Source organism: Pelodiscus sinensis, chromosome 1 (genome assembly GCF_049634645.1).
Source record: "Pelodiscus sinensis isolate JC-2024 chromosome 1, ASM4963464v1, whole genome shotgun sequence".
NCBI classification, from domain to species: Eukaryota; Metazoa; Chordata; order Testudines; family Trionychidae; genus Pelodiscus; species Pelodiscus sinensis.
The window spans coordinates 327525031-327551927 of record NC_134711.1 but is presented as its reverse complement, the minus strand read 5'-3'; the positions used below and the strand labels follow the sequence as shown (position 1 = coordinate 327551927).

At 47.0% G+C, this 26897-nt stretch overlaps 2 protein-coding genes and 1 long non-coding RNA gene across 3 annotated transcripts; 2 read left to right on the top strand and 1 right to left on the bottom strand.

Annotated features, from left to right (window-relative positions):
• Positions 1-6017: 6017 nt before the first annotated feature.
• LOC102446469 (olfactory receptor 51G2-like) lies at positions 6018-6956 on the top strand. Its single transcript, XM_006132567.3, has one exon. It carries the CDS (start codon positions 6018-6020, stop codon positions 6954-6956), a length of 939 nt encoding a protein of 312 aa, XP_006132629.3.
• An 11254-nt stretch (positions 6957-18210) lies between these two features.
• Positions 18211-26087, bottom strand: LOC142826607 (uncharacterized). Its single transcript, XR_012900836.1, has 3 exons — positions 25277-26087; positions 23741-23933; positions 18211-18615 (listed from the first exon to the last, which is right to left on the bottom strand). It is a non-coding gene; the product is annotated as an uncharacterized LOC142826607 (long non-coding RNA).
• Positions 20016-21500, top strand: LOC102446238 (olfactory receptor 51G2-like). The gene has a single exon (XM_006132566.4). The coding sequence runs from the start codon at positions 20349-20351 to the stop codon at positions 21354-21356; it is 1008 nt and encodes a 335-aa protein (XP_006132628.3). The 5' UTR covers positions 20016-20348; the 3' UTR covers positions 21357-21500.
• Positions 26088-26897: the final 810 nt, after the last annotated feature.

The window sequence follows — 26897 nt, the reverse complement described above, 5'->3', positions numbered from 1 at the left end:
AGAAGAGTAAGGAGACAGCGGAACCTTCCTTTCAAATGGTCAAAGGCGCCCTCCACCATGATGCGGACCCTGCGGAGCCTGCCATTGAAATGTTCCTTGCTTTGGTCCAGTGTTGCCCTCATAAGCCAGGGGAGCAGAGGGTAGGCTGTGTCCCCCACAATGCATATGGGTATGTCCACGTCCCCAACCCTGATGTGGAAAAAAGTGCAAAAAAGTGCAGCTTGTAGTAGAGGCTGAAGTTGCAGGAGATGCAGGCATCATCCGCCTTCCCTGCATTAATATCCCTGAAGTGGCTGAAGTGGTCCACAACGACCTAGAGGACATTGGAAAAATACTCCTTCCGCTTGATGTTTTTGGATATCTGGTAGTTGGGGGCCTGGAAGGGGATGGGGTAACCATACATTCAGGGGGCACTGATAGCGTCGGTGGCTGCACTCTGGGTATGGCTGGGAGCTTGTGCCCATCAGCCACTCCAATGAGCCTTCCCGTCACTGGGCAGCCCCCTGCATTCTGTACAACGACCCTTCAGTAGAACCTGGTGTCAGTGGCAACTGTGACAGGCCCTGGTAGCACATCACTGACCAGCCTGTTCTAGCCAGGAGCTGGAGAGGGTCCTAGACCAGCTCTGGTGGCCCAGAGGCTGTGGGTGGGTGGATGAGCTGCCAGGGAGGGCCACTCAGATCTGTGCCTAACTCTTGGGATCACTGGATCTAGTGAAGGGTAAGCGGCAGCCCAGGAGAAATACTGTCCCATATTCCTAGTATTAATAGTCTATTGAATTCAATGTTAGCTGTATTACAGCTGTGACAGCTCCATCATTAACCAAGGGGGCAACGTGACTAATCAGACCCGTAAGTCCGGATTCCAGGAATGGAGCCTGCAGCAGGGCTAGAGCTGCAGGCCAGTTGTTTAATATCACCCCCCCATCCTCTGGGATTTGGTCTCCTGTCCTTTGCCATTGGCTGTCATGGGGGTTAAAGCTGGTGCACACGAAGCCAAACAGCTGAGGTTCCCTGAGGGCCAAGTGGCCCCGAGGGAAGGTACAAACATGCTGCATAAAGGCAGTTGCCTTCCTATCTGAACACACACTGCCTGCTGCCCCTGCAACCTCTCCGATGACCCCTTGTGCTTTAGGGTGAAGACCTCTGGTGCCAGCGGCTCCCTTCTAGCAGGAACTGGGTACGTGGGCAGGTTTCACTGTCTGTAACATGCCAAGTGCAGGGCGAAGGTTGCAGGCTGTTTGCACTGGCAGATATTCTGTGCAGCGGTAGAGGACTCAGCTGGGCTGCTGGGGTGACTCAGTGATGGGGCTGGAGGGCAGGCATGCCTAGGGAGCTTGGAACCCTTCCCTCCATCTGCTCATGTTCAACTGTAGTCTATTCTATGCAGAAATGTGACTTTCACATCGGTCTTGGAGTGTTATAATCCCAATGCTGTGTCAGGATGTTTTAATGGGTCCCATTTCTAGAGGCGCATGTGCTCTGGTCTCATATCATATCATGGAATTAGAGGGAAGGTCCTCTCATGGATCCATAACTGGTTAAAAGACAGGAAACAACAGGTAGGAATAAATGGTCACTTCTCAGCATGGGGGGAGGTAATTAGTGTTATCACGCCAGGGTCCGTATTGGGCCCATTCCTATTCAATACATTCACAAATTATCTGCAGTAAGGGGCAAGCAGCGAGGTGGCAAAATGTGCAGATGACACAAATCTAGTCAAGAGAATTAAATCGAAAGCAGATTGCAAAGAGATTCAAAAGTGTCTTGCAGAGCTACATGACTGGACCACAAAATGGGAGATGAAATTCAGTGTTGAGAAATGCAAAGTAAAGCTCATAGAAAACATAGTCCCAATAATGCCTGTGAAATGATGGAAACCAAATTAGCTCTTCCCACTCAAGAGAAAGGTTGGATAGTTGTCTGAAAGCATCCACTCATCAGTGGTAGCCAAGAAAAAGCAAACAGAATGCCGAGAAGCATTAAAAAAGGGATAGAGAGGAAGAGATAACATATTGCCTCCATAGAAATCCATGTGACACCCACATCTCGAACACTGCATGCAGATGTGGTCCCCTCATCTCAAAAAAGATACGAGAATACACGTAATATGGGGGAACAGGAGGGTTTTCAAACAACAGTCTGTCCACGTCTCTGACCCTAGAACCTCCCACTCTGACAGGGACCCAGGCAGGCTGGGGACTTTCAGACTTCCCCAGCGGTGTGCCCAGCAGCTGCCCCACCTATGGACATATTCCCAGCACTGGCCGAACAAGCTGTGTTATGTGGCTGGAGCGTGGAAACAGGCTCTTCTCAGCTTGTAGCTCCGGTGTGATCTTTCAGCCTCCCTAAGGTGCTCAATGAGTGACGGCATTTCTTGAGCTGTTGCTTCCCCTTGCTACATATTTTATGAATACAGGACAGAGAGAGTCAGAGAGGAAGAGAGCAAGACCAATAGGTTACTTTCCAGTATTACATGGAGTTCCATTTTCATGAATAATCAGATATTTGCTTTGAAACCCCTTTGTTGAAAACCCTCACCATGGCAGAGTTAGAAGTAATGAGGTCACTATGTGCTAGAGAGTGAGAGCTTGGAGAACAAATATTCAGTATATTGGTCCTAATGCCTGTTACCTCTCTGGGTACAGGCAACAGGCTAACAGGACAGACTCCGAGGAGACCCAGTCAGCTACTAAGCAAGCAACAGAGAAGTTACCAGACTATTTGTTTGCTGACAAGTGATCGAATAACATGGCAAACGCTGCAATCTTCTCCAGTTCTGAGGATATCCAGGTGACAGACACTACATTTTAAACTCCCATTTTAATTGGAAAATCATCTGTGAAAACCCATTGGACGGGTAACAATGGGTTGGTACCTGAACGCTAAAGTACAGATACATAAATGTTACAGAAAAAAAAATTGTCAAAAACATTACAAAGCAAACTTTCATGATATACAGGGAGTGGCAGAGTTTGTAGACTCACTAGAGGAAGAAGCAGGGGTAACTTTAGCACTTAACGGTTTTAGATTTTGAAATTGACAAAAGTATGCCACCTACTGTCTGTGATAGCTAAATCTTTGTTCAGGGAACAGTTGTATGATACTGTCTCCTAAGCTGGAGAAAGGGGTAAACGGTAGGGTGGCAAAATTTGCAGAGGATACTAAACTGATAGCTAAGACCAAGGAATCATGGTATGATAGAACACTAGAACTGGAAGGGACCATGAGAGATCATCAAGTCCAGTCCCCTATCCCCATGGCAGGACTAAACACGTTCTGAATCATCCCTGATAGATGTCGATCTAGCCTGCTCCTAAATATCTCCAGAGATGGAGATTCCACAACCTCCGTAGGCAATTTATTCCAGTGTTTAACCACCTTGACAGTTAGCAAGTTCTTCCTAATGTCCAACCTAAACCTCCCTTGCTGCAGTTTAAGCCCATTGCTTCTTGTCCTATCCTCAGAGGCCAAGGAGAACAATTTTTCTTCCTCCTCCTTGTAATATTCTTGTAGTTACTTGAAAGCTGCTATCATGTCCCCTCTCAGTCTTCTCTTTTCCAAACTAAGCAAGCCCAGTTTTTTCTGTCTTCCCTCAGAGCTCATGTTCTCTAGATCTTTAATCATTTTTGTAACTCTTCTCTGAACCTTCTCCAATTTCTCCACATCTTTCTTGAAATGTGGTGCCCAGACCTGGACAGAATACTCCAACTGAGGCCTAGTCAGCGCAGAGTAGAGCGGAGGAATGACTTCTCGTGTCTTGCTCACAACACTCCTGGTAATGCAGCCCAGAATCATGTTTGCCAACAGTGTCAGTGTTAGCTCATATTGAGCTTGTGGTCCACTATGACCCCTAGATTCCTCTCTGCAGTACTCCTCCCTAGACAGTCGCTTCCCATTCTGTATGTACTATAGATGGATTGTCTATGACTTTGTGCTGTTCAGAAGCTGTCAGCTGGTAAGGGTAGTAAAAGATGCATATTTCATGGAAAATTGTGGCAAGGGGAGTTTGCTAGTGCTGCCCTGCAGAGTAATTCATGGCGGGCTGGCCATAGCTCTTGTAGAATACAGCTGAGAGTGATTTACATCCTGCAAGTTATGTGGAGCAAACCTGGAGTGGTGGATCTTTCAGCAAAGCACTGTGTGGGGATCTGAGGGACTCAGCTTATCAACAGTCCAGACTATAACCCGGGGATGTCCCCATGTCACCGCAGACTGGGACAGCATGCCAGATCTGTCACAGAAAGGAAAACTGTGAAGAGCTTCAAAAAGACCTACCCAAACTGGGTGACTGGGCAACAAAATGGCAAATGGATTTTAATGTTGATAAATGCAAAGTAATGAACATGGCAAAACATAAGCCCAAATATACATACAAAATATTGGCAACTAAATTCATCTGTTACCACTCAAGAGAGAGATCCTGGAGTCATGGTGGGTAGTTCTCTGAAACATCCGAATAGTGTGCAGCGGCAGTCAAAAAAAGCAAATGGAATGTTGGGAATCATTTAAAAAGGGATAGAGAATAAGACAGAGAAAATCTGATTGCCTCTCTATAAATTCCTGTTATGCCCACATCCTGAATACAGTGTATAGATGTGTCACGTCAGATATCTTGGCATTGAAAAAATTCCAGAAAAGAGCAACATAAATGATTAGGGATTTTGAATGGCAGCCTTATGAAGAGAGATTAAAAAGACTGAGACTTTTCAACTTAGAAAAAGGAGACAAATGGAGAATATGATAGAGGTCTATAAAATCATGACTGGTGTGTAGAAAGTGAATAAGGAAAAGTTATTTACTTGTTCCCATAACATAAGAACTAGGGGTCACCCAATGAAATTAATAGATAGCGGGTTTAAAACAAACAAAAGAAAGTATTTCTTCACACAGCGCAAAGTCAACCTGCGGAACTCATTGCCAGAGGATGTTATGAAGACCAGGGCTTTAATAGGTCCAAAAAAATAACTAGATAAATTCATGTATAGGTCCAACAATGCTTATTTTTCAGGATGGGTAGGAGTGGTGTCCCTTGCCTCTGTTTGTCAGAAGCTGGGAATGGGAGATAGAGGAAAAATCACTTGATGATTCCCTGTTCTGTTCAGTCCCTCTGTGGCACCTGGCATTGGCCCTTTTCAGAAGTTAGGATACCGGGCTTGATGGACGTTTGGTCTGACTCAGTATGTCAGTTCTGAGTGAATTTGTATATGTAAATATAGAGTGATGCAGTTTACATCAATGTAATTGAATTCAGAACCTGGAACTGAGAATATCCATTTTTCTAGTAAGAAGCAGTGGCATAATTTGGACTGTCAGTAGTGGAGCAAATAATATTGTACACCATCAGACAATGAAATATGTTTACATGCTGTACTAATAAACACAATGACTGCTTTCACCATGCACTTGCCATGCATTTAAACACACGTCCTGATACCATGGAGAACACTCAGCCACGGAGAGTCAGAAAGGGTGCCTATCGGAAAGTCCCAATTGCCAAATTCACAGTGTTTTTCAGTAGTCTGTGGAACTCCCAGCCACAAGATGTAAATGAGGGAAAGCACTCAGCAGGATTCAGAGGGACTAGATGTTTATGTGGGCTACCAAGAAATCTCATTCCAGCAGTGAGTTTTGTTATTTAAAGTATTAGAAGTTCTCTGCACTGTCCTGATTTACACAGCTAAATATGTCTACTTAGTGGGTGAAAGGGGAAATTTTCTCTGGGAGCAGGTTAACCCATGGCTATTGTAAGGCTCCTTCCACCTTCCTCTGCCGCATCTGGAAATGGCCACCGGGCACTGCGATAGATGGGCTCCATGTCTGATCCAGTCTAGCAGCGCCAATCTTCCTTCCCATGAATGCTGTAAAAACAAGACTATATTTCTGGCCATGTCCCTTGAGCGCTTGGGACACTGGCGATGTGTCTTGAGAGCAGAGAGATGTCTTGCTACATATCATCTTGTCTTGTGTTCTTTTTTCAGAAAGGAAAGCTGCACACTCCTTGGATGACCTCAGAACATGATGACAGTGGTTAATGACACAAGACTCAACTCAGCCGTGTTCCTTCTCACCGGGATACCTGGGTTGGACGACGTCCATCTCTGGATTGCTGTCTTTTTCTGCTTAATGTATGTTGTTTCAATAGTAGGCAATTCAGTCATTCTATTCATTATAAAAACAGATCTAAGCCTCCATGAGCCTATGTACATTTTCCTCTCCATGTTGGCACTCACAGACCTTGGCTTATCGATAGCCACCATACCGACAATCCTGAGCATATTCTTGTTTAATTGGAGGGAGATCAGCCTGGATGCCTGTTTTGCCCAGATGTTCTTCATCCACTCGTTTTCATACATTGAGTCCTCCGTGCTCTTGTTGATGGCCTTTGACCGCTTCATCGCTATTTGTATCCCACTGAGGTACACGTCCATCTTAACCCTGCCAACAATAACCAAGATGGGACTGGTGTTTGTGATAAGATCCGTGGCCCTAATATTCCCTCTCCCATTTCTCTTGAAACGATTCCAATACTGCCGATCCAATGTCCTCTCCCACTCCTACTGCCTGCACCAGGAGGTCATGAAGATGGCCTGTGCGGACATCACCGTCAACAGCATCTATGGTTTTGCTATCAAACTTTTTGCAGTGGGCTTAGACTCTTTGTTCATCTTTCTTTCCTACGTTATGATCCTCAAAACTGTGCTGAGTGTAGCATCTTCCACGGAGTGCCTGAAGGCCCTGAAGACCTGCGTCTCCCACCTCTGCGCCGTGCTTCTCTTCTACATACCAGATATTGGCTTGTCTGTCGTTCATAGATTCGGGAATAGCTCTTCCCTCTTGCTTCAGATTCTCCTGGGCTACATCTCCCTGCTGGTCCCGCCTCTGATGAACCCGATCGTGTACAGCGTGAAAAGCAAACACCTGCGTGCGAGGATCGTCAAGGTGTTATTCAAGTGAAGGGTGAGCTCATCTCCCAGCTCCAGCAGCAATGACCCGTGCCATGAAAATAGCCAGCAACCGACACCTGTTCCCTCCTGAGCCGTTACATATGACCCTCATTCTGTAGAAGTATGTTCTAATGGGGTGTGAGGCCTGGAGCCATGTGAGAAGGCCTGTCCCCTCCCACTGGGGAGGAAGTACAGTGCGCTCAGTGAAGGAGCAACAGTTAAAAGTGACTGTGTTTGTGGAGAGCCAGGGGACTGTGGGATGCTGGTCCGTAAAGAACCATATCAGCGGTTGCACCAACCTCAGAATTCCTATCAATACAGTCAATAAGGAGAAGGGACATTGATTCTGTCTCTCAGGACAGCTGGCTTGTCATTCTCCCATCTGTGATTAAACATCCACGGGCCACGAAAAAATCTTAGGGATAATATTCAGTTCCAGTCCTAGATCTTTTTGAGTGCCCTGATAGTCAGGGGAATGGGAAGAAAACAAGCCACGTTCCGGGGCGCATGGCTGCTGCCTCCCCCACCCCGCTCTCCCAAAATGGTGCCTTTGAGGGGACCATGGGGAGAGCGCTTCCTTTAGCCCTCATGGTAACATGGCTGCAGACAGGGGTCAAGGAATGATCCGTGAACAGAACTGCCTCATTCCCACCCAGGAAGAGCTGCCAAGGACACAGAGGTTTATGGAGGCAGCCCAGGATCCTGAGCTAAGGTGCCCTCTTTAGTCCATGGCCCAGCACTATGGCCCATAAAGTCCCTTATTTAATCCAGCCTTGCTCCTGGGGCTTGCAGAGCACATCTTTCCTGTGGCTGGCTCAGTCATCTGCTGCAGCCAGGGGAGGGATGCGCTTCTCTGCCCGAGCCTGGAGCAGCTGAGACTGGGGGGTAAGAAGGCCACAGCAGCTCTGTGCATGGCAGCCCTGAGGCCCTGCACGGGGCTTATTAGGCAGTGCAGCTTGGAGCTGGGGAGAGACACGGGCTGTGATTGGGTTCCTTTGCTTCCTGCAGCTGCCAGTGAGTGCAGGGGGTCTGCTCTGCTATTAGTCTCCTGGGTCTCCTCAGGCCCCACAGGACCCCCAAAGCACAAGGCCTATGGGGGTTGCCCCAAAACTTCCAATGGGCGGTAGGTCTCTATCACCCACCCCTCACTTACACCCTCCAACAGGTGCTTGTGACTGAGTTAAGGCAGAGACTTCATTAATGCCAGAGACCCATTCAGGCAGCCTCTTTCCCCTGTTGATGGCTCTGCACACCTCACACTCGCTGGACCCACTCCCCACGGAGTCAAGGCAGAGCTGTGTGTGTGAGGGAGGGTCGCTCACACAGGAGTCCGGGCCAGAGATTCAGGGCCTGACTCCCTCCTCTCTTTGGTTTGTGCTGGCCACAGGGAGGGGTTGCTTTGGAAGAATATCTTATGTAACCTGAACATTTTCATGTTACAATCTTCTGGATCTGAGGGTATGTCTAGACTACATGCCTCTGGCAACAGAGGTATGTAGATTAGGCTACCCGGAATAGGAAACTGAAGCAGCAATTTAAATAATTGCCGCTTCATTTAAATTTAAATGGCAGTCGCGCTCCGCTGATCAGCTGTTTGTCGGCACAGCATGCTAGCATGGACACTCCGTGGTCGACATCAAAGGCATTTGTCGACCTCCCCAGTAAACCTCATCCCACAAGGCATACCGGGGAGGTCGACAAATGTCTTCGATGTCGACCGCAGAGCGTCCAGACTAGCACGCTGTGCAGACAAACAGCTGATCGGCTCAGCACATCAGCCATTTTAATTTAAATGAAGTGGCGATTATTTAAATCGCCGCTTCATTTTCCTATGCCGGGTACCCTAATCTACATGCCTCTGTCGCCAGAGGCATGTAGTCCAGACATACTCTGAATGTCCGATTTGGTGCATGTCTCATTCTTGTAGGTACAGTTAGAAATATGAAGTATGAGACCTTGTATAGTTTGAAATGTGCTTATGAGAGCCATTCCTGATGCCCAGGAATCCTTAGTGACTGGGCGATCAACTTGTCGACTTGTAAACAGCCTTGTTTGCCCTGCCTTGGACTAGTAAATCATTTGACCATGCCACCTGTAACTGGGATTCCATTTTTAGCCCGGTAATTTTCCATGGAAGGGGGAATGGAGAACAAAAGATTCCCACCCTGGGGAAGATTATTTAAGCAAGAGGAAGTTATCAGGCCTTTGTCTTTGGCTGGCCTGAGGAACAGCCTGACACACTAGGCTACAAAGGAAACAGAGATGTGGAGACCCAAGTCAGAGTGAAAGATCAATTTTGAGTTTGTAGTGAATTAGAACTAACTATGTGTTTTCTTTTCATTTGTAGTAACTTTCTTTGATTTGTTTACACTTGCAACCACTTAAATCTTACCGTTTGTACTTGTTTAAACACTTTTGTTTACTATCAGGCCAAGTGTAAATTATTGTTTCCTGGGGGGAAAGACCAATGAGTGTGCATATCTCTCTTTCATTGAGGAAGAACATCCTCATGATCTTTCCTTGTGTAAAACTTTTACACAGAGAAAGACGGATTTATCGGGGGTTTTGATCCCTTTTGAGGGTTGGCTTCCTGGGTGCTATGCCAGAGCACTGCATCTCCCCTGAGCTGGAGTGATTCAGTGTCTGCATTGCTCTCTGGGATGGTGGGGGGTGGTCACCCCAACTCCATGCCTTGTCTAGGGAAGAACTGAGAATCTGTTGTAGTCCCCTTACTAAAGGTGCCTCTGAATTTTTTCTGAGAGGATCCTGTGTGCAGCAATCTAACCCTGGAAACTACAACTCCCATGACCCCTTGAGGAAGAAAGGGCTTGTCCCGGCATGTTGAGAGAGGGTCTCAGCAGTCTGGAGCTCTCCATTTTGGGAGAGGGGAACCAGACTGTTGTGGAGGAGCCTTATATCCAGCCCAGGAGCTGTTGTGTTGTGGCTACAGCCTGGGACTGAAAGTCTGCGGTGCTTGGATCTAGCTGGCTGCTGATTGCCCTAGAGGGGAGAGACTCTGGCTGTGCCTGTGGCTGAGGAGGACTACACAACAACCAGCACATAGGAGGAGGCTGTAAGTAACTGGGCTCTTTGGGAAAGTGCTTCCTGGGACAAACCTCCAAGATATAGACTCACTTTGGGTCCAAAGAGAACCAGAGCTGCTGGTGTTTGGTGGAGCCTGCTCCAGTGGCAGAGGGAGTTTGCAGCTGGCTTCACAGCTTGGATGAACACACACACAACCTCCAGAGAACCTCCACTCCAGCTGCAGATCTTCAAGTGTGCCCACGCACTCGTCTGGGACTCTGAGTCCAGAGAAGGGCACACTCTGGGGTGGGATAAATGGTGGCAGTGCAAATGCCAGTGTGATAGACCGGGCCAGATCTGGGCACAGCTGAGGGCATTCACTCAGGGCAAATTGCTCACATTCAGGGCTCTATCTAGCCCCCAACTGGAGACCTTCCCAAATAGGCCACAAACCAGTCCCACAGAGTGCTTCAGCTGCCTGCCTGAAGCCTCACGAGCAAAACCCCTCCGACACCCCAGCAATATCCATGCCCCGGATGGTCCCAGGCCTCATACACAGGTGAGGGGTCTTAGAACCCAACCCCACCTACCCCGAACGAGTTCTGTCCGGTTCCAAGAAACCAGCCACAGATCCCAGGCCAATTTACTCTCTGGATCTTACTCACAAACCACGCAGAGCCAGTCCTTTAGAATCTGCGATCTAAAGGTTTATTACTACAAGAAAGAAAAGCACGAGAGTGAGGTTGTTAAAGTATCACACATTACATGCATCGAATCTCCCAGTTCTCGATGCAGGCTCTAGCAGAGATGTTATAGCTGCTGGCTTAAAAGTCCTTGTTGCACATCCTATGTCAAGATGGGTCTACAGTTCTTCCCGGCTCATGATTCCCCGCGAGGCCGCATCTGGGGTTAGGAGCAGATATGAAGACCAAGATGGAGTCGGCCACATGGCATATTTATACATCCTTCCTGGTCTCTTCTTGGCTGCAGCAGGTCACCTGGCCCATGGTCTATCCCTGTGTTCCCTGCTGGTAGCCCCTTGGTATGAGTCACCATTCTCGAGGTGTGTCCTTGGCCTATAGAGGGCTATTGGTCCAGAGCTTTGCTCATTAGCATGTCAATAGACAAACATTCCTGGCCCATTACTCAACCACATATAGAGAAATATTCAGTACTCATACAAAGAACATGCGTATATCTTCAGAAACAGACATTATACAATCACATGAATAGCATTTTGAGAATCAGAAGAAAGTAAACTTCTATTTGACACCTCACATGGCCCTCTTTGTGCCACTTTTGGGGTGAACACGCCCCCATGGGTACAGCAGTGACCCGGCTGCTCCCCTCAAAATCCAATAACGTGACAGCCAGATAAATTCCTATTGTTTCTGTGTACTTTATTAATATTATTCACTGTTAATCTGTAAAACCCTGTTTAAATTAAGTAAAAGTGGGTTCATTCTAATGTAATCAAGTAGATGTATATTATTTATAATTTGTAATTGTTGTCCTGGAGCTAGATCCAGATTATTGCTGGAATGACTTTATTCCTGGAGGCTTCCAAGGCACACCATTAAGTGTGTACACGGCCAGCCAGGTGGAGGCACCACCATTGTATATTCTTTATGAGCCAGGGACTGCAGCAAAGGGGTGGATAGGGAATCCCCACCTAAACAACATCACCACTGGGGTACTCAGGATCTCCTTGTATGTTAAAACCATCAGGCACCCAGGCACATCTATGAGTGTGACCTGTTCCCAAGTAACCTGGGGAGGAAAAAGGGGGTTACACTGTCCAGCAGGACCAGGTGGTGGGGAGCTCCAGAGAGCAAGAAGACGGGTGTCAGTGTTATAATCAGCACACTAGAGAACAATCGTGTAACCCGCACACCTTGGCTATGTCTACACTGGCAGCTTCTTGCTCCAGAAATATGCAAATGAGGCTAACCGTGGAATATTGCCGAGCCTCATTTGCATACCTAATGGCGGCCATTTTTTGCAGAGGAGGCTCTTGCACCAGAAGGAGCAGCTACACTGCCCCTTCTTGCGAAAGAAAAACCCTCTTGCGCAATGCTGCTACGCTGATTATTTTCAGAAATAACGGCATTGCACAAGAGGGCTTTTCTTGCGCAAGAAGAGGCAGTGTAGATGCTCCTTCTGGTGCAAGATCCTCTTCTGCAAAAAAATGGCAGCTCATTAGGTATGCAAATGAGGCTCAGCAATATTCCACACTTAGCCTCATTTGCATATTGCTGGCGCAAGAAGCCGCCAGTGTAGACATAGCCTTAGTGCAGTTACTGTGCAATTCCAGTGGTACCTAGACCACAGCAACAGTTAAGATCAAGAGACCTCTACAGCAGGGGCATGGAGGCAGCAGGCTTTTAGCTCAGGGGGTAGAGGCTCTTATACTAAGCTTCAGAGGTCCCAGGTTCAAATCCACCTGGGGGCGGTTGCAATCACGAGTGTTAGAGTCACCCTGATAAATACATTATATGTTGTTAGGACCTTGAACACTGCAATAACTGGGATCAGAGCAAAGTGTCTTAGAGAGATTTTAGCTCTGTGTGCCTCTTTAGGACAACTTGGGCAATGGGTGAAGAGCCTGGACTTTTCCAAGCACAAGTTGGTCATGAGGCCTGTCGTTAGTACAGCACCCTTTGGCAACGGGGTTCTCAGCCCCTCCTGTAGCTCTTCGGTATAAGAGAGGGAATCAGGACGCACTTCCAAACAGTGAAGGATCCAGAGAACATTGCCTGGCCAAACAGAACAGGCTGCCTTGTGGTCTGATCCTGACCTCTATCCATTCATCCGCAGCAAGAGCCAATCTAGTGCTGGAGATGGATTTCACACCCTCCATCATCACCAGTTTGGGGGGTAAATGGATCTGGGGGAGGGGGTTGTTTGTGCCCAACAGAAAGCTAGCAGCAGGCATTGAGAGCTGGGATTGGGTCATGCTCCTTTCTGTTTAAAATGTTCATGGCCTTTCATACGTGCATGTCTTACGTCTGAACACGAAGAGGAGACCCACGGGGCTGTGTTTCAGGCACCAGTGTCTCTAGGAGCCTGTCATAGTTATAGCTGGATGTCTGTGGCATAACCCTATTCCTTTCAAGGGTCTCTGTAGCCCATGGTAGAGATACACAGCATCTCTGTCACTGAAGATCTGTGTGACCAGAAATGTCCACTAACCAACCCTTAAAGCCTTCATTTGCAGGTGCTATACATGATTTCATTGGGAGTTCTCCATTTCCCCCCAGTCTTCCTCAAAGCCCCTACTTCTGAGATCAAGACACGGTGTGGAAATCTGAGCTTTCATTTAAAAAAAAAAAAGGCTTATTTCAAAAAGTGTGTTGCAGAACAGCTAAATATGGAAGCCGTGGCACACCTATGTCTCAGAAACCAAAGGGAAAAGGAGAAGAGCCTCCCATTAGCCTGTTGCAATGTCTCATCCTTTTGTGCACAGGGTTTGGCAAAACTAGGCACCCAGCTCAAAGAACCAGTCACAAAAGAGCAAGAGCAAGACACAAACGATAAAAGAAATGATCAGCATTGTTTTATAAGTACATGAGAAGCTCCTGCTTTAAATCAGAGCTAGGCTGGAAAACAGCCCTTGTACCCCCAGCAAAAAAAAAATCCAAATTAAATGTTTCCTTTTCACCCATTTTTTGGGTGAGTTTTCATAGAAAATCGATCATTTTTCTCTGAATGTTCAGCTGCCAGGAAGCTGTCTGGCTGCAGCTGCCTGGATCCCCAAGAGAAATTCGAGGCTTTTCAGTTACCTCTCCTTTGCAACACAAGTGAAGTTTGCCCTGGTGGAGTCTGTGGCTGCACTATGGGTAAGGAAAATTTGAAACCATCTCACCAATCTATGCTTGGGTATTGTACCCATCTGCCACTTTAACCAGCCTTCCCATACCTGTGCAGCTCTGTCCACCCTCTACAACACCCCTGCAGCCGGTCCTTTGGGCAGTGGTTGTTGTGACAGGCCCTGGTAGCGCATCTCTGATGAGTCTGTGCTAGCACGGGTGATGGAGAGGATCAAAAGCAGGTGTAGAGGCCTAGAGATAGTAGGTGGGAGGACCAAACTACCAGTGAATCAGTGAGATCTGTGCTTAACTTTGGGAAGACTTGGATGCTGGGGACACTTGCTTGTTCAGAGAACTGTAGGACTGGAAGAGACTTGAGATGTTAAAGAGTCCAATCCCCTGCACAAATAGAAGGACTAACCATTATCTAGAGACTAAACCAACCTAACCTGCTCTTACCTGCCCTTAAACCCAATGGTAGGGATTCTAGAACCTACCTGAGGGTATGTCTACACTACCCTCCTAATTCGAACTAGGAGGGTAAGGTAGGCATACCGCACTTGCAAATGAAGCCCGGGATTTGAATTTCCCGGGCTTCATTTGCATAAGCCGGGCGCCGCCATTTTTAAATCCTGGCTCGTTCGAACCCCGTGCCGCGTGTAGCCGTGTTCGAACGAGCCGGGATTTAGAAATGGCGGCGCCCAACTTATGCAAATGAAGCCCGGGAAATTCAAATCCCGGGCTTCATTTGCAAGTGCGGTATGCCTACATTACCCTCCTAGTTCGAATTAGGAGGGTAGTGTAGACATACGCTGAGAGGTTTATTCCAGTCATTCACCACTCTGAAAGTTTGAGATTTTTCAAGTTAGATTTGTGACTTTTCAGTTTAGAAAAGAGAAAAGGGGGGATATGATGGAGGTCTATAAAATCATGACTGGTGTGGAGAAAGTACATAAGGAAAAGTTACTTCCTTGTTCCCATAACACGAGAACTAGGGGTCACCACAGGAAATGAATAGATAACAGGTTTAAAACAAACAAAAGGTAGTATTTTTTTACACAATGCACAGTCGATCTGTGGAACTCCTTGCCAGAGGATGTTGTGAAGACCAGGACTTTAACAGGGTTCAAAAAAGAACTAGATACATTCATGGAGGATGGATCCATCAATTGTTATTAGCCAGGATGGGGAGCAATACTTTCCCTAGCTTCTGTTTGTCAGAGGCTGAGAATAGGTGGCAGGGAAGGGAATCACTTAATGATTATTTGTTCTAGTTATTCTCTCTGGGGTAACTGGCATTGATCACTGTCAGAAGACAAGATACTGGCCTCATCCAGTATTGCCATTCTTATGGTATTATGTTCAGTTAGGAAGTTTCTTCCCCTATGAGAACAATCTAATGATTAAAGCTGGTGCACAAGAAGCCAAGCAGCTGAGGTTCCCTGATGGCCAAGTGGCCCCAAGGGAAGGTACACACATGCTGCATAAAGGCAGTTGACTCCCTAGCTGAACACACACTGCCTGCTGCCTGTCCAACCTCTCTGACGACTCGTCTTTTACAGTGAAGACCTCCGGTGTCAGCGGCTCCCTTCTAGCAGGAACTGGGTACGTTGGCAGGTGTCACTGTCTGTTACATGCCAAGTGCAGGGCGAAGGCTGCAGGCTGTTTGCATTGGCAGCTGTTCTGTGCAGCAGCAGAAGACTCAGCAGGGCTGTCGGGGTGACTCAGTGATGGGGCTGGAGAGCAGGCAGTGCTGGGTAGCTTGGGAACACTCCCAGACATCTGTCCATGCTCCATGGTGGGTTATTCAAACTACAGACAAAATCTGACATTCCACCTGAGATCAGTGTTAAAACCCCACTGCCGTGAATCAGGATTTCTCCATTGCTCCCATTTTTTAGGAGAGTTACCCCACAGAGAATAACCAGAACAAATAATCATTAAGCGGTCCCTTCTCTATCACCTCTTCTCAGCCTCTGACCAAGAGAAGCTAGGGACACTATTACTATCCCACCTGGCTAATAGCCATTGATAGATCTATCCTCCATGAATGTATCTAGTTCTTTTTTTGAACCCGGTTAAAGTGGTGCCATGTGCCCACACTATATCAGTGACTAGTTACCATACCCCATCACATTTATTTGCTCTGGGAAATGTCATCAGCAAATGCATTTTCAAAAACTGTATTCTCTGTCTCCATTGTAAACACAGGATTTGAGAGCGATGTTTTCTAGTAACAGATCCAATAAGCTATATTTTTTGTTTCCTCACCAAGGACTCTAGAATTTCTGCCCTGTAGATTTCCCTCACAGTTACAGTGCTACCGGCATCTCTGCTCCCTCTCTCTTCTCTCAGTACCATGTCAGGCTCGATAACCTTCCATCACGTGGGACGGAATCCCATAATTTTCCCACCCTCAGGGTTCCGCTCCTGTGGTTCTTCCCTTTGGGAGTCTGTGAGTAGCAGTGAGAAGAGAGACCAGCCCCCTTCTTCAACATAAATACTGTTTAATCTGAACTGTAGGAAGAAAGTGTAACATGGGGAATAAGGGGGTTTTCCAAACAACAGTCCGTCCACGTCTCTGACCCCAGCCCCATACTCTGACAGGGACCCAGGCAGACTGGGGGCCTTCAGACTTCCCCAGTCATGTCTGCACCTGTCAGTCTGAAGAGCTTCTCAGCAACAGCTGCCCCACCTCTGGAGAGACTCCCAGGGCTGATAGAACAAGCTGGGTAACGTGGCTGGACAGTGGAAACAGGATTTGCCCAGCTTGTAGCTCCGGTCTGATCCTCTCAACCTGCCTAAAGTGCTCACTGAGAAATGGTTTTTCTTCAGCTGCTGCTTCCCTTCCTGCTTGTTTCATCCAATGTAGCTATAATACCAGCATACTGATAGTTAACCCAGCACAGCCAGTATCCCAAGAACTGTGCTCCATGTCTATTCAGTGCTTTTTCCTTGGGATATGGCTTTTGTGCATACAGGAGATAGAGAACTGTAGATTACTTTCACATGGGAAATGAATGTCCTCATGCATTTGACTTTGAAATCCATTTTCAACAAATGCTTTCTGCGGCTGAAGAATATGTGCCATTCAGAATGTATGAGTGCTCCACAAATGGAGAACGTGTGAAATCCACAGTATTAGAGACTGAGAGCCAAGGGGAGGAATCTTTAGTATCCTGATCCTGATGCCAATCTGATTACAGAACAGAACCTAAGGAGAACCAATCAGCTGTTAACCCAGGGACCGAGGAGCTACACAGACTTTTGTTCGCTCACAAGTGGTTGAATGGTGGTTATTATGCTGTGATCTTTTCAGGTTCTGAGGAAATCAAGGTAACACATGCTACCTGAGAAATCATGGAATCATCGAACTGGAAGGGACCTCGAGAGGTCATCAATCCAGTCCCTTGCCCTCACGGCGGGCCACGCACCATCTAGATCATCCCTGATAGATGTCTATCCACCCTGCTCTTAAATATCTCCAGTGATGGAGATTCCACAACTTCCCTAGGCAACTTATTCCCATTCTTAAATACCCTGACTGTTGGGAAGTTTTTCCTAATGTCCAAAATAAAGCTCCTTTGCTGCAATTTAAACCCACTGCTTCTTGTCCTATCATCAGAGGCCAAAGAGAACATTTTTTCTCCCTCCTCGTCACACCCTTTTAGCTACTAGAAAGCTGTTATCATGCCCCCTTTCAGTCCTCTCTTTTCTAAACTAAACAAACACAGTTATTTCAGTTTTCCCTCATAGGCCATGTTTTCTAGACCTTGAATCATTTTTGTTGCTCTTCTCTGGACCTTCTCCAGTATCTCCACAGCTTTCTTGAAATGAGGTGGCCAGAACTGATACAATATTTCAGTTGAGTCCTAATCAGTTCAGAGTAGAATGGAAGAATGACTTCTCGTGTTTGCTTATAATACTCCTATTAATGCATCCTAGAATCATGTTTGGTTTTTTAATTTTTTTTTTCAAATGCTACACTGTTGACTCATATTTAGATTGTGGTCTACTATGACTCCTAGATACCTTTCTACAGTTCTCCTTCTTAGACAGTCACTTCACATTTTGTAGGTATGAAACTGATTGTTCCTCTCTAAGTGGATAACTTTGTATTTGTCCTTATTGAACTTTATCCTATTTACCACAGACCTTTTCTCCAGTTTGTCTAGATAATTTTGAATTATAACCCTGTTGTCCAAAGCACTTGCAACCCTTCCCACCTTGCCCAGGGAGGTTGTGGAATCCCCATCTCTGGAGATATTTAAGAATAGGTTAGATACATGTCTACTAAGGAAGGTCTAGACAGTATTTGGTCCTGCCATGAGGGCAGGGGACTGGACTCGATGACCTCTCAAGGTCCCTTTCAGTCCTAGTATTCTATGATTCTATGATTCTATATCACCCACAAAAATAATAAGCATACTCTCTATGCCATTATCTAAATAGTTGATGAAGATATTGAACAGAACCCATCCCAAAACTAATCCTTGCAGAGAACCTTCCAGCATGATTATGAATCATTAATAATTACTTCTGTGAATGGTTATCCAACCAGTTATGCACCCACATTAGAATAGCCCCAACTATGTTGTATTTCCCTAGTTTATTGATAGCAACATCATGTAAGATTGTATCAAATGCTTTACTAAAGCCTAGGTATACTGTGTCTACTGCTTCCCCCTTATCCACAAAGCTTGTTATCCGATCAAAAAAAGTTATGATGTTGGATTGACATGATTTGTTCTTTACAAATCCATGCTGCTTGTTACTTGTCACCTTATTCTCTTCCAGATGCTAGCAGATGGGTTCCTTAATTATTTGCTTCATCGTCTGTAAAAGGAGATCAGAAAGGAAAGATTGGGTTGATATGTGTGTGTTACATGATATATGTACTCATCACCTGTTGCTCATTCCCAACTTCTGACAGAGACCCCATACTTTTTCCTATCTGGCTCTGTGCATCGAACGTGAAGCATTTCAGAGAGTGCTAGCAAAGAAGTCCTGCACTTCGGTCTCTGACGTAACACTCGATCCCTCTGTAATTCCTGTGCAAGACTTTGCACAAGGTTATGAAAGCTCAGAACAACTGCAAAGAATTGAGCTGAGGCTCAGGAAAGGGGAGAGTAATAGCAGGTGTATGTAATTTATTCCCATGACTTCTTACATAATAATGGCTGACTTAACTCACACATCCAGGTGGATATAAGTGCAACACTAGTATTTGCACTATTCACCCTTTTGTGAAACCAACCCCACCCCTGCCCAGCTGAAGTAATTTTCTGTGATCGCTTCTGACTTGCCAGATATCTACAGATTCTTGTGTGGGGAGAAGATGCAGGTCCTTTGAGAATGAAGAGATGCCTGTATAAGTATTCATGTCTCTGAATTCAGTCAATACTGGCCAGGAAAAGCACCTCAGCTTTTCTTAGAGGGATTGTTGGGGGTTGAATGTATCACCGGGAACAAGTGGAAAGGGAAAATGAATAGAGTATGAGTCGGATCTGATTTGCCCATGAAAATCTCGAGTGCTATCATTGAAATCACTGTTACTGAAATCAGAACCTGGCCCCAAGAGTGAGTGAATAAAGCACATTTATAAATAGCTTCTATGCCTGACGGGTAAATATAATGACCAGGCATGCCCCATGTTCAGAAGTCCAGAAAGGGTGTCTGTGGGAAGATCACATGTGGGAAGATCACAATGGGCTCAAGAGATGTGTCTAAACTACATGGCTCCATTAATGAAGCCATGTAGATTAGGCTGATCGGCAGAGGGAAATGAAGCCGCAATTTAAATAATTGCGGCTTCATTTAAATTTAAATGGCTGCTGCGCTGAGCCGACAAACAGCTGATCAGCTGTTTGTCGGCTCAGCGCGCTAGTCTGGACGCTCCCGCACCGACCTGAAAGCTCTTTATCAACCTCCCCGTTATGCCTCGTAGGATGAGGTTTACCAGGGAAGTCGATAAAGGGCTTTCATGTCGGCAGGGGAGCGTCCAGACTGCCCTGATCTGCCAACAAACAGCTGATCGGCGGAGCGGGGCAGCCATTTAAATTTAATTGAAGCCGTGATTATTTAAATCACGGCTTCATTTCCCTTTGCCGAACAAACAAATCTACATGGTTCCTTCGACGGAGCCATGTAGTCTAGATGTACCCAAGTAGTCTGCAAAACTCACAGCCAACAGATAACAGCAGGGCAATAAGATTCAAAGAGGTACTAGATGTTCATAGCAGTAACTCAAAAATCAAACAAACAAACAAAAAACCAATTCCAGGAAAGAGGACTGTTTTAAAAAGATTTGGAAGAGCTTTAAACCTTCCTCATGTATATCACAAAACATGACTAACCAGGGGAAACTTTCTCTGGTACTAGGTCATATCGTAACTGCTTATTTCAGGACTTCTTCCACCTTCCTTTGCAGCCACTAGGATTGGACTTGACACATCGGGCTATATGGACTTCAGGTCTGATCCAGGCTTTGTATTGGTGGTGTAAATCCAAGACTATGATTTTGCTGATTGTCCTTGTACTCTTGGGAGTCTCCAGGCATCTTGTTAAAGATGACATTGGCTTCTGTTCTTTTTCCATTCAGGACGAAAACTTCACAACACCTCGGACCTGCTCAGTACATGATGTCAGCTGCTAATGACACCACATTCAACTATGCTGTGTTCTTTCTCTCCGGGATACCTGGGCAGGAACACGTCTATCTCTGGATCTCTATCCCCATCTGCTTTGTGTATGTTATTTCTATAGTGGGCAATTCAGTCATTCTCTTCATTATAAAAACTGATGCAAGTCTCCATGAGCCTATGTACATTTTCCTCTCCATGTTGGCCATCACAGACCTTGGCTTATCGATAGCCACTGTACCGACAATACTGGGCATTTTCTTATTTAACTTTAGGGAGATCAGCTTGGATGCCTGTTTAGCTCAGGTGTTCTTCATCCACTCGCTTTCATTCACTGAATCTGCTGTGCTCCTGTCGATGGCCTTTGACCGATTCATCGCGATCTGTGACCCCCTGAGATACACGTCCATCCTAACCCCACCGAGAATAGCCAAGATGGGACTGGTGCTTATGCTGAGAGGGGTGTTGGTAGCATTCCCTCTCCCCTTTCTCCTGAAACGCTACCGATATTGTCGATCCAAAATCCTCTCCCACTCCTACTGCCTGCACCAGGAGGTGATGAAGCTGGCTTGTTCAGACATAACTGTCAGCAGTGTCTATGGCTTGTTCATAATACTTGGCACGGTAGGGTTGGACTCGCTGCTCATCCTGCTCTCTTATGTGTTGATCCTCAAAACAGTGCTAAGAATCACATCCCATGCTGAGTGCCTCCAGGCCCTGAGCACCTGCGTCTCCCATGTCTGCGCAGTCCTGCTCTTCTACATACCAGTGATCGGCCTGTCTGTGTTACACAGATTTGGGAAGAGTTTTTCCCCCTTGCTTCAGATTCTCCTGGGCTATATCTACCTGCTGGTCCCGCCCCTGATGAACCCGATCGTATATAGCATAAAAAACAAACACCTTCGTGCACGGATCATCAGGATGTTTGTTAGGTAAAGGATCCGTTTGTTACCCCACGTCAGCATGCGTGACACGGGAGACAAAAACCAGTGGCTACCCATTCCATCCTGGACCCTTACATCTCAGCCAGTATACGTTACTGATCTCCACTGTGTAAAGAGAGTTTCTGAGAGAGAGGAAGGCCTGGAGTCAGGGAGGCTATCCCCACCTGCTGGTGAGGGAGGAGAGGACAGTGGGGGGAAGGAAACAGGCCAGGCATTTACAAAGTGACTGTCAGACCCACAGAATAAAGGGGATGTTGGCTTTAAAAGAACCACATTGGAAGATGCTCCAACCTTAGAATTCCTGTCAGTGCCGTCAATAAAGAGAAGTGATGTGAATTTTGTTTCCACGTGTTGGGATTTTGTGGTTCCCAAAGAGTCAGATGCTGGGCAGAATCAAGGGTCTTCGATACTTCAATTCAATTCAATTCAACAAGACTTTATTCAGTGTACACAAAGGGAGAGCCTCCGGTACAAAAATTAGCCAGAGCCCCTCGAGCAAGGAGCCCCACCCCTTGCTATTTTATAGCACATGGCAATTACATAACAGGTTACATAAGTTACATAACACAAACCTCTAAACCAATCAGAGGTAACCTTTCCATATATGGATTTGTTCCTCACATGCTTGTACTTCTCCACTCCACATGTTGAGCTCATCCCCCTCCCCTTGGCCTTTTCTAGACTATTCCTACGGTGGTGAGCCACAGCATGCTTCTTTATGCCTACATACCTTCCAAGCCACATTTTGTTTAAAATAAACGCATGCATACCCTTCACAGGGCCTCCTATCTCTTGTTCAACCTCCACAGGCCATGAAAAAACTGCATAGCTGTTCTGCAGTCGCAGTCCTGGCCCCTCCTGAGTACTGTGGGTGCCATGTGACCCAGGAGCTACGGGCAGGGGCCAGTCAAGAGGTACAGAGGCCTGCCATTTCCTTAAGCCCTCAATCACATGCTTGCGACTGAGTCGTAGCAGGGACAAGGTTAGCGCATTATCCTCCCACTGCCTGTTGATGGCTCTGCACACACACACACCGGCTGAGCCCCACTCAGACAGGGCAGAGCTGCGAGGGGGAGGTCCGATCCCAGGAGTCCTAGAAAGAGATTCCCTTCTCCCCCACCTTTGCGTAGCCCCAGCTGCTTGCAAAGGGATGGAAATGGGCCTCATCCCCCATACAATGCATAACTAACTCCTCTTCCAGCCCAGACCATTCACTATAAGGAGACCCTCCCCACACACTTTCCTAAAGGCAAAAATGGGACACAGGCAGGAACCTCGTCCTCTCTCTGGTCACAGCCTTACCCCTCCTGATCACTGTGAGGTCCCACCCCCTGTCCCACCTCTTCCCCTGAGGCCTGTGCCTCATCTTAATCATGGAAGTATAGAACTGGAAGGGACCTCAAGAGATTATCTAGTCCAGTCCCCTCCCTTACAGCAGGACTCAGTAAGATCTGGCCCATCCTTAACAGATCTTTGTCCAGCCTGCTCTTAGAAATCTCCAGTGATGGAGATTCCACAACCTCCCTAGGCAATTGATTCCAGTGTTTAACCACCCTGACAGGATGTTTTTCCTAATGTCCAACCTAAACCTCCCATGTTCCATTTTATGTCCATCTACTTGGAAACTGTTATCATGTCCCCATTTCAGTCTTCTCTTTTAGGATTTGTCTACACTTCAGGGTTTTTGTGCAAGAAGCTTTTTGAGAAAAACTTCTTGTGCAAAAGTGCATCCACACCTCAAAAGCCCATCGCAAAAGAGATGTGCTTTCGCACAAGAGAGTGTCCATGCTGCATGGACACTCTTGTGCAAGAAAGCTCTGATGGCCATTCACAGAATGGCCATCAGAGCACCTGTGCTTTTTCCAATAGGCTCTTTTTAGACTCATAGACTCCAAGGTCAGAAGAGACCATTATGATCATCTAGTCTGACCCCCTGCACAGTGCAGGCCACAAAATCTCACCCACCCCTCCTAGAATAATCCTCTCACCTATATCTCAGATATTGAAGCCTTCAAATACTTTGAAGACCCCAAGATGCAGAGATCCTCTAGCTGTGATCTGTGCCCCATGCTACAGAGGAAGGCGAAAAACCTCCAGGGCCTCTGCCAATCTACCCTGGAGGAAAATTCCTTCCTGACCCCACAAGAAACCCCTGTGGAGTGTCCACATATGCCTCTTTGTGCAAGAGTTGTAGCGCAAAAAGGAGTTATTCCTCGTGGGGAGAGGAATAACTCTACCGGCAAAAGCCCTCTGTCCTGTCGATTTACTGTATTTTTTTTTGCGCAAAAACGTGCTTGAGGGGTGAACACACTGCCAGTTTTTGTGCAAGAACCTTGTAGTGTAGACGTAGCCTTACCGACTAAACAAACCCAGTACCTTCAGTCTCCCCTCATAGGTCACATTTTCTAGAGTGTTCAGCATTTTCCTTGCTCTTCTTGGGACATTTGCCAACTTGTCCACCTGTTTCCTGTGATGTGGTGGCCAGAACTGGACACACAACTCTCGTTGAGGCTTAATCTTCACCGAGCAGAGCAGAAGAATGACTTCTTGTGTTTTGGTCACAACATTCCTGCTGACAAAATTCAAAAATGGTATCCCCCCCTTCTTTTGCAACATTGTTACACTGGAGCATCATATTTATCTTATAATCCAGCATTACCCCCTCAGGTCTTCGGGCCCCGATTCCCCAACTGCTGCTCATTTTCTTCCCCTGAGGCCCTGCCCCTTTGCCACACCAGACGCCAAAGCTGGGCCACTTTATCAGCTGCCCTGGAAGCCAGAGGCACTATGAGGAGTCCTAGATCCTCCACCTGCCTGTGTGGGGGAGAGGGAACCTGAGGAATCCCAGAGCAGCCCATAGCCCATGTCCTTGCCCCCAACATGCACCCCCCAGGGAAGGTGGAGAGTCCAGGGCTCCTAAAGATGTCCTGGGCTCTCTGAGCAGCAGTCAACATAGCCCAGATACATCTTGGCTTGGAGAAATGGAGAAGCAACAGGCAAGGCCTCAGGAGAAGAGATGGTAGTGGATGGATCCCTAGGAGAGACATGGGGCAGAAGAGGAGGCAAGTGTGGACCAAAGCTGACCCTAGCACGCAGGCTGGTGGAGCTCCTCAGTAATAAAGGAGGATGGGTTGGAGGATAGGAGACCTTGGGTGTTTGAGAAGGCTAAAGATCCCGTTGCCTCCCTATGTTCTTCCATGCTAGACTTAACATACACAATTATCAATAGGGCCTCTTTCTGGGCTGCCGTGTTACTGAACCAATGTCTTGCTCACTAGTTTCCAGGCCTGTTGCTGTTTTCATGTTACAGGGCTGCTGACTCCATGTTACTGACCCTCAACTGACTACAGTAGTATGTTCACATCAAGGGAGCCTGCCTCGGATTAATTTTGAGGCTTCCCTATAACGTGGACATGCTATTTGGAAATAGTTATTTTGGGAGTTCTTATTTCAAAATACCTTATTTTGAAACAATCTTGTAGTGCAGACATATCCTTCCAGTCCTAAGGTTCGGTGGTATCGTAAATGCGTATAGTCTCTTCCTGACTTACGAACCGGTTACGGACCAAGCAATTGGTCATAACTAGATTCGTTCGTTAAGTCAGACCCCACAGAGTTACACACGACCGCGCTGTTCATAAGCGTAGATCGTGTTCATAACTCGGGGTCTGCCATTTACAACAGCTTTGGTCGTAACCGCGAACGGTCGTAAGTCAACCGTTCGCAACTTGGGGACTGGCTGTATCTGCATAAAAGTGCCGAACACCTTTATAGCTTATTCCCCTTGCTACACTGGTGTAAATTCCCTTGATACTATACAACTGTGTCCATAGTAAGGGGATTACAATGTTTGAACTATGCTGGTACAGCTCAATCAGAACAAATTTCTAGTGTAAACAAGACCATACTCACCAAGCAGCTTTAGACTGAATGAAAATATAAGGCCAGGCTCCTGTGAAGATAGAAGGGAGATTTCCTTCCCACATAGCAAATGACACTTTCAGATACTTGGCCCTCACCTTCTCTGGTGATGGGCGACAAGTGAAAAACCTAGCTAAATAGCTCCCATCATCCATGTGGGTGACTGAATGTTAGTGCAGGAGTGTCATGTGGGTACTGGTCCATTTTAAGGGAGTCCGGACCCAGGAGATATATGGGTTCTCATCTGAAAACTAAGAGCCCATGTCAAGCAATTGACTGCCTATCAATCACCCAGTCATGATCAAAGGCCCTCTGGACTCAGTTGGAAGAAGGAGCTCTTGGGGAAAGGAGCACTCTATTCCTGGAGGAGGGGAAATCCCAGAGTCTGTTAAACTGTCCAAGCTGTCAGGTAAATTCAGGCTCAGCCAAAGGGTTTTCAGGGCCCAAGGTAGGACAGTGGGAGCAGGGCCCTGGGCCCGGCTGGTGGATGGTGAATACTCATCAGTGTGGGGCCCCAAAAGTGTGAGGCCCAAGGCATTTGCCTTGCTCGCCTTGCCCTAGGGCTAGGCCTGAGTAAACTGATGGAGTAGAAAAGGTCCAGCTCAGCCCTTCAGTGTTAAGACTCTGAGGTGGGATGCTGAGGGCTCCCCCCAAGCTTCTCCTGAGGATGGCTCGAGTCACCAGCGGGGATCACTGTCAGAGCTTTTTCCCTCGTTATGAGGGCCGCCCTAAAGAGAGCTGGAGACCAGCGCCTGCCTCACCAGTGCCGGAAGAGAAGCAGAGGAAAGGGAAACCAGACAAAAACCCAAAGACAAAACCCAATGTCTCCACCAAGTGTAGGGCTATGTCTAGACTGCAGGCTTCTTTCGAAAGAACCTCTTTCGAAAGATCGCGTCTAGACTGCAGGCGAATCTTTCAAAAGAGAAATCCGCTTTTTCAAAAGAGAGCACCCAGCGAGTCTGGATGCTCTCTTTCGAAGACGGCCTATTTACATTGAAGAACACCTTCTTTCGAAAGAGGAACTTTCGAAAGAAGGCGTTCTTCCTCGTAAATTGAGGTTTACCGCCATCGAAAGAAAAGCCGCGTTCTTTCGAAATAATTTCGAAAGAACGCGGCTTGAGTCTGGACGCAGGGGAAGTTTTTTCGGGAAAAGGCTACTTTTCCCGAAAAACCCCTGAGTCTGGACACGGCCTAAGGGACAAAGGGTTCAGACAGGGGGGAAAAATCTCCCACCTTAACCGAGTGTTTTCCATGCCTCAAATTTGCCTGGCACTAAGTTGGCCAGGCTGCAAACCACGTACCAAACCTCTCTGAATCTTGTCCCTTCTCACCATCATCATTCTAGTGAAATTAGTAGGGAGGAATAAAGAAGTCCCCGAAGTTGCTCCTCCTTACGCTCACATAAAGGAACCTAAATTCTCTTAATCCTCAAGGAGAGACCTCCAGAAGGAGACCTCCTGCAGCAAAGCCACGGGGGGGCTCTGAGGTGGCCTCTGCCCTGCAGACTCTCTTACCTCCCTGTTGTCATGGAATCTCTGTGAGGTCACTGCCTCCTTTGACCAATAAGCTGAGGTGCTGCAAAAGGCCCTTGTGATGTCACCACCGTACCGAC

Bases quoted from the DNA above. Each gene is read 5' to 3' on its own strand.
- LOC102446469 (XM_006132567.3), top strand. From the start codon at position 6,018: ATGATGACAGTGGTTAATGACACAAGACTCAACTCAGCCGTGTTCCTT.
- LOC102446238 (XM_006132566.4), top strand. From the start codon at position 20,349: ATGACATTGGCTTCTGTTCTTTTTCCATTCAGGACGAAAACTTCACAA.